The sequence below is a fragment of the Budorcas taxicolor genome, chromosome 6, assembly GCF_023091745.1.
Source record: "Budorcas taxicolor isolate Tak-1 chromosome 6, Takin1.1, whole genome shotgun sequence".
In the NCBI taxonomy this organism is placed as follows: Eukaryota; Metazoa; Chordata; class Mammalia; order Artiodactyla; family Bovidae; genus Budorcas; species Budorcas taxicolor.
Window position 1 is genome coordinate 61013870 of NC_068915.1, and position 7612 is coordinate 61021481.

The 7612-nt window shown below is 36.9% G+C and overlaps 1 protein-coding gene across 1 annotated transcript in view; it reads left to right on the plus strand.

Annotated features, from left to right (window-relative positions):
- The window catches only part of LIMCH1 (LIM and calponin homology domains 1), a 354210-nt gene extending 347128 nt beyond the window's left edge, over positions 1-7082 (plus strand). Inside the window, exon 32 of the mRNA XM_052642168.1 lies at positions 4207-7082. Coding sequence (XP_052498128.1) covers positions 4207-4232 — 26 coding nt within the window. The 3' untranslated portion in view covers positions 4233-7082. The remainder of the gene's footprint in view (positions 1-4206) is intronic.
- Positions 7083-7612: the final 530 nt, after the last annotated feature.

Here is a 7612-nt window from a genome sequence, read left to right on the forward strand (position 1 = left end):
AGTTAGGAAAGACTCTGCCTGCAATGCAGGAGACTGCCTGCAGTGCAGGAAGCCGAAGTTCAATCCCTGGGTCAGGAAGATCCCCTGGAGCAGGAAATGGCACCCCACTCCAGTATTCTTACCTGGAAAATCCCATGGACAGAGGAGCCTGACGGGCTACAGTCCATGGGGCCACAAAGAGTCGGAAATGACTGAGCACACACATAGAAATGCATATATATGTGTATAATATACAATTATATTTTACTTAAACTATATTTGTATTTGTTTTGTTTTTATACATTAAAAAGGAAACTAAACCCTTTTGTCCCAGGATTCAAAGTAATTTTTTTTTCTATTATTTATGCGAATTGGAGTTTTTCTGCAACCTCAATGACCTGTTGAGTGTGAGCCATGGAACCAGAAGAGGGCGCTGTTATGTTGAAGGATGGTTCAACCAGATTTGAAAGTGCTGTGAATCTGAATTTCTTTCATAATTTAAAGCGATTGAAGGACACCGGCAGACAACAAACCCGAACCCACCTCTGGATAACAGTGACCTGTTTTCATCCAGATTTTTATTTTAATTGAGAAGCTGGGTGTTTCATTGACATTTCTTTTGGAAATTAGCTTTTAGGATCTAGGCCAGCAATTTTTCTCTTGTGTATACAAATAAAAGGGATATTAAGTACATTTGATTCCAAATCTGAAGACAAGAACCATGGGGTTCCTGCAACTGTCCTGTAAGATGAAAAGCAGGTAATTGGAAGTAGATTAAAGATACTATTTTTTCTTTATTTAATATTTTTGATGCACTATTTCACTAGATATTTTTTAGAATACAAATGTACTAAGTACGACAAAAGCAAAAAGGTTCATTATCTCTTTGCCTAAGGAACCAGTATCTATATTCAAAAGAAGAAATAAATAGAAGGTATAAATGATAAAAGTTTAGAAAAAAATGGATTTTTTAGAAAGATATAAGATTAAAAATGAAAAAAATCTTCGAAGTTAACCACATGATCACTTTCTAATAATTTCTTGGGGACAGGGGCAGAATGTATGTTTGTATATACACATGTGTGTGCACCAACACACAGATGCGTGTGTGTGTGACACGTCTACCTGTGTTGGTTTTTATTTCACAAAGGTAATGGCATAACCACAGTGGTACTTAGTTTTTGTTGCTGCTGTTTTTAACTTAATGATGAAAGTGAAAGTGTTAGTCGCTCACTCCTGTCTGACTTTGCGGCTCCATGGACTGTTGCCCACCAGGCTCCTCTGTCCATGGAATTCTCCAGGCAAGAATACTGGAGTGGGTTGCCATGCCCTCCTCCAGGGGATCTTCCCAACCCAGGGACTGAACCCAGGTCTCCCACATTGCAGGCAGATTCTTTACCATCTGAGCCACCAGGGAAGGCAATGATACATCTTGGCAATTTTTTCATTAAGCATGTTCTTTCTCCTCATTCTTCTTAAGACTCTTTTGTAGCTGCATACAGTCCCACTGTATGGACTTACCATAATTTAAAACTAACATGCTGTGAATGAGTGCTCCTGTTAATTCCAGTTTTTTAAATACTATTTTTTAAATGCTCCAGTGAACATCCTTTTATATATGTCTTGATGAACCTTTGAAAGCATTTCCACAGGGTAGATTCTGAGCAGTGGAAAGTGAAGTCGCTCAGTCATGTCCAACTCTTTTGAGACCCCATGGACTGTATGTAGCCTACCAGGCTCCTCACTCCATGGAATTTTCCAGGCAAGAGTACTGGAATGGGTTGCCATTTCCTTCTCCAGGGATCTTCCCAGCCCAGGGATCAAACCCAGGTCTCTCACATTGCAGGAAGACAGTTTACTGTCTGAACCACAAGGGAAGTGGAACTGCTGAGTTAAAAGGCACATGCCTTTTAAATCTTCAGCCAATTTGCCTAATTATATTCCCCAAAAGAGCAATGTATATGAAAGCCTCTTTCTTTCTCCATGCCTTTGTCAGCTCTGGATATCATCAAACTTTTAAAATTTCCACTCTGCTAGGCAGGGGGGATAAAAGCTCTTTCCTTTGATCTGTAGTCTTTAACTACAGATAAGTGAGTTTAAGCATCTTTTCATTTGTTCACCATTTATACTTCTTTTTCTATTAAAACCTTTTATATTTCTGTATCATTTCCCCATTATTCTATTATCAGTTGCTTTTTATGAGTTTTTTGTAAATTAAGGAAATTTTCCCTTTATTTTATATTTGCTACTTTGGGCAGTTATCATTGGTCTTTCCACTTTGTGATTTTTTTTCATAGAATAAATTTTCAATTTAGGTAGTTAAACATATCTCTCATTTTTCCTTTTTGGATTCTGGGTTTTGTGTTCTACTTAGGAAAGTTCTGGCTACTCCAAGGGTATAAATAAATTTAGCTGTGATTTCTCCTAGAATTGTTTTTTATTTTCTTTTTGGCGTATAAACATATGATAATCAGAAATGTATGTGAGGGTAAGAAATAAGATAGATACTAGATTTATTTTGTTTTCCAATTAGCCAATTGTGACTATAACTTACTGAAAATGCCATTTTTTCTTATGAATCTGAAATGCAACTTTCTCCTAAACTAAGTTCCCATATATATTTTGGGTCTATTTCTGGATATTTTATCATGTTTTATCAACCTGTTTATTCTCTAGTATCAGTTTTAATTAATATAGCTTCATATTATGCTTCAGTATTAAAAGAGAGACTGGCTACCTTCTCTCCAATTATTTTTTCCAAGTTTTCCTAACTCTCACGTTTATTTTTCCAAATAATTGTTAATATCATTTTGGACTAAACTTTAATCAGGTCAACAAATGGCAGGGAGAATGACCACCACATCTGAGAGTACTGCTCATCTCTTTCTTGGTGTCATAAGGAAAAACTCTACCTTCAGAGTGAATAGGGGGAGAGGCTAATAGTTGGTTAGAGAAGTATAAATAAACTTGAATTGATTGAATATATCCCAGATGCAATAAAAGAGTCAGAATGGGGAAAATGGCTAAAAATCATTTTTTTCTTTTTTTACTTGATTTTGATCTGAAGTTAAGAAGAAGGGAGATGGATAGATGTGAGAGGTGGTTTACATCATAGGCATTCTTAGTGAAATGAAATAACTTCATTGTGTGGAATAATAAAACCTGAATATATAATCCTATTTTCTTCAAGTAACTGGTCACATTTAAATGAAATTTTTTTCTTGGAGGGGGAAAAATAGCATAACAGCATATTAAAATGCAGTTCCTAAAAGTAATGTAAACAGTTCATATGTAAATGGGAAGAAAAGCGCAAAGCAAATTACCTGTCACGAATCAAGCCGTCACATGGTTTAACTGGTGCCATTTGTGCTTGGGTGTTGGATGACCGTGTCTTTGTGTCTGTTTGATCATTCACTTTCATGAAATGCATTTAATGCAAAATCCCGGGGGTCTTTTCCAATGTTGCAATTGCCTCATCACAACTCTGGTGCCTAAAATGAAGGAGAAACTTTGTGAAGGTTTCAGCAGGAAATATGGAACCCAAACCATCCTTTCTAGATAGAGTTGCCAGATAAAATACAAAATGCCCAGTTACATGTCTTTGAGTTTCAACTAAACAATGAATTTTTAGTATGTGTATGTCCCAAACATCTCGTGCTCAGGATTTAGCACAAGTGTATCCCAAATATCCCATGGGATATATACTAAAAGATTTATTTATTGTTTATCTAAAATTCAAATTGTATTGGGTGTTCTATATTTTATTTGCTAAATCTGACAATCTTGTTTCTAGATCATATGTCAGATTCCTCCTGTTGCAATGTATTTATTTGTAGAGAAATCACAAGCTAAGGAAACTGAGAGAAAAGAAATTATTTTCTTGCTTATTTGCCACAGAAAACAAGGAAGAAAACTTGGTGGAGGTCATTTGGTTTAGGGTGAAATCCACAGGACTTCAACCAAACTTGACAAGGCATATGAACCACCTGGGCTCCTTGTTCAGTTCTGGGATAGTGCTTAAGAGTCTGCATTTCTAACAAGCTCCAGCTGATGCCAATGTGCCTGGTCCCTGGACCACACTTCAAGTGGCACTGCGGGACAGATTTCCCCTCCCTAGAAGGAAGAGATGTTGGCAATGGTCATTACTAATTTCAGAAGTGTTTAAACATCTAAATCCAGAATGGTTGACTTCTGTAACCAAATGTTGCTCTGTTTTCTTCATGCCAGGTGCTGGCCAGCCCACAACATTGTGACGTGGTTTTCAAGCTTCTGGATCACTCACTATTTCCTTACTGAGGGTGTCCCCTGGCAGTTGTTTAACGAAATCCCAAGTTCAGGGGCTCCACAGCATTCATCTGATTTCTGAAAGGCTATTTTAAAAGATGATATCTGTTCTTTTGTAGCACAGTGTTCATGTTTTTCCTGGTTTCCTTTTTTTTTTTTTTGGCATTTGCACAGTATATACAAAACAATGTTGAATTGTAATGATCCTGAATAGTTCAAAAAGAAAAGGTCTTAGCATGGTCAAACAGGCTTATGGTTTAAAATATGTTATTCTCTTTTTTGGGAGTTAATGAGATAGATGATGCAATAAACCTGTTTGGGTTTTTTTTTTTTTTAGCATTTCTAGGAATTAAACATTTTATGTTTACAGAATTGAGCTGCAGAAAATGCAGGACATGCCAATTTGAGACACATGGTCTTCTGAGTCAGGAGCATACAATTAATGCATTTCAGAAACTAAAAATCACACCATCTAGCTCTGAGCTAGAACTTGTTTTTTACTGCAAAGTCACTAGGCTGATAATATATACTGTAATCTTGAAATGTTTGTGTTACTTACCTTTTGAGGTGGAAGTCATACCAATAAATTATTGCACCGTTAGTATTAGATTCTGTGTCCTTTGGAAATTATGCCATTGGTATAGGCTGAACCATCAAATAGAACCCTTGTAATATTGGCTAGGTTTACACTCTGGGACATTGCCCAAGGGTAGGAAGAAACCAGAGGGACATAATTCAGTCCTTATTTCCAAAATTACTACCAAAATCTGTGAGGAAGTTTAATCTTCCGAAGAGTGGTGGGTCAGTGATAGCCAAGAGAGCTTTGTTGCTTGCTTCTCTTCATGCTCTAGATTCAATAAAAGGCTCAGTGTGGGGCATATGGAAGCTGTCATCGAGATCAGTCCATCATTAGGTGTGACCACTGCTCACCCTTGCCTTCAAGTTCTCCTTGGGGGCTGAAGCCCAGGTGGCTAAAGAGAAGCACTGAGTCCATCCTAATAGAATCCAGTGACGTACAATGTGAGAAGCCACTAGCGTGTGATCAGCAAGAACCTACCACTCACATCGTCCCCTGCCCACCCTACTGGATACCTGCCTGCCCTCCTCCACGCCATCAATCACCAACTCTCTTGACTTCTAGAACTCCAGAACCAAGAATTCTGGACCTTGCTCATGGAGAAGTTTAGCAAGGAGCTCTTGTGGAGGGGTGTTTTATTTTTTTTCCCTGTGTGATGAGTTTCATCTGGAATCAAGTTATTAAAAAGCATCCCATTTTAGATCTTCAGGCTATTTTCCTGAAGACTGGGGGAAGGGGGACTATTTATTCTGCCTTAAAATGATGGCAAATAAGTGAAGATGACAGATGACGCTTTATGAATGTAGACTCTGGATATACTCCTAATAGGTTAACGTAGTCATAAAAGGAGATCACGTAGATGTTTTCTGTTATGTAAGCAATAATTTTTTTCTGTGTCTTATTGAGTATGGCTAGCAATTATTTATTTACATGCTAGAAAGTTCTCTGCATGCGGGTTCCATGTAAGTGCAGAAATTTCCTCAGCCACTGGAGATAGTTTGGCCATTTTGTTATTTGAACGAGCTGTTGTTAGATTGAAATTTACACATCATTTCATTAAAAATTGTGCCTTAGAAAATGCAAAGCTGTTGCACATAGTGATGAATTATGGATGCAGTACATTGAAGAGAGATGAAGTCACTTCCAAGTTCTCAAGACTTCTCGTGGAGGTGTTGGCTGCTTTACAGGGGGAAAAAATTTAAAAAAAAGAAGAATTGAAAACATTTTGAAAATGTACAGATTAAGTCCAATATTTTGATTAACCACCTGCATGTTTTATTAAGTATTTTGATAATATGGATGTTTGCACTTTGCATGATATTAGAAGAGTACTTTACCACCAATAATGCACAAAACATGTACAATAGAATCATTCATAACCGATTTTTATAGAATACTTTTTACATGTGGAACTCCATCCGTTATGTAAGGATTATATGAATATTGCACATTCTCTTCTGGTTTCACAAACCCATTTATACATATTTCTTAGTGAGACTCATTGTACATGTATTGAAGCTAGAATCAAGTCAAGAAAAATAAAGCCCCATTCTCCAACTGTGAAATGTGCTTTTCCATAATGAACAATAGTCACCAGCACAGAATAATCTCCAACATTTTCTAAATTCTAATTGCCAACTGTTTCTATTTATATTTGATTTATATTTCATTTGGAGTCTGTTACATGGCAGCTCGGGCAGACTAGATCTTGTTTTTTCCAATGCAGCATAATGAGTATGATCTATTTCTTTTCAAATAATCTTTGAGATCCCAGGAAAAAAAAATGCTGTGCTCCGTTGAGCTACAATGTAAATGTGTTTGTTTAAAAAACAGATGAGGCAAGTGAGTGATTTATTGTTCCTGAGGAAGTATATCTTTTTTTTTCTTATACTTCAAAAGCTAGTCTCTTCTTTCTTAAGAAAAAAAAAATGGGTAACTCTTTGTTTTTCACTTGCAAACTTTCATGACATGTGTTCATTCTTTCTGTGTAGTGTTATTAATGCAATACATACTATAGTTACCTATACACAATGTAAGACTTAACAAGCTGAAATGATCCACCTCATATGTGAGTCCGTCCAAAAGATGTTACTGTTCTGGGTGGGCCAATGTTCTGTATCAGTTACACTAACCTTCATTTAAAATATTTATTCTAAAATGACTCTGAGAAATAGTAAAAAAAATAAAATAAAATTGTCTAAAATGCAACAGCTTTTATAGTAAATGTACATTTATAAATAAAATACTCAAATTAATTTTGTATTTCACTGATTTTTTTTGAGGGGTGGGGGAGTCAATTTTCTTACTTGAGAAAGAGAGAATCAAGCTCTATCTTACAGCTTTTGGTCCAGAATTACACAGTCAGATGATAGCAATGATGCACTTTTGCATATGTATATTGATGCATCTTGAGGTCAGCTATTTAAGGCAAATTAAACTTAATAGCTGACTGTGCGTGCTAAGTCGCTTCAGTCATGTCCAACTCTTTGTGACCCTATAGACCATAGCCTGCCAGGCTCCTCTGTCCATGGCATTCTCCAGGCAAGAATGCTGAAGTGGGTTGCCATTCCCTCCTTCAAGGGATCTTCCCAACCCGGGGATTGATTGTAGGTGTCACTAAGGAATTGCCTTCTATTGAAGGATTCAAACTCCTTGAGATGAGATGAACAATAACCAGGAGAGGCCATGTGAATGCCAGTAGAAATTGTCTGAACAACCAAGTGATGGTTAACCTCCAGTACTGGCTGGAGAAAACCACCTCAGACCCTTGGA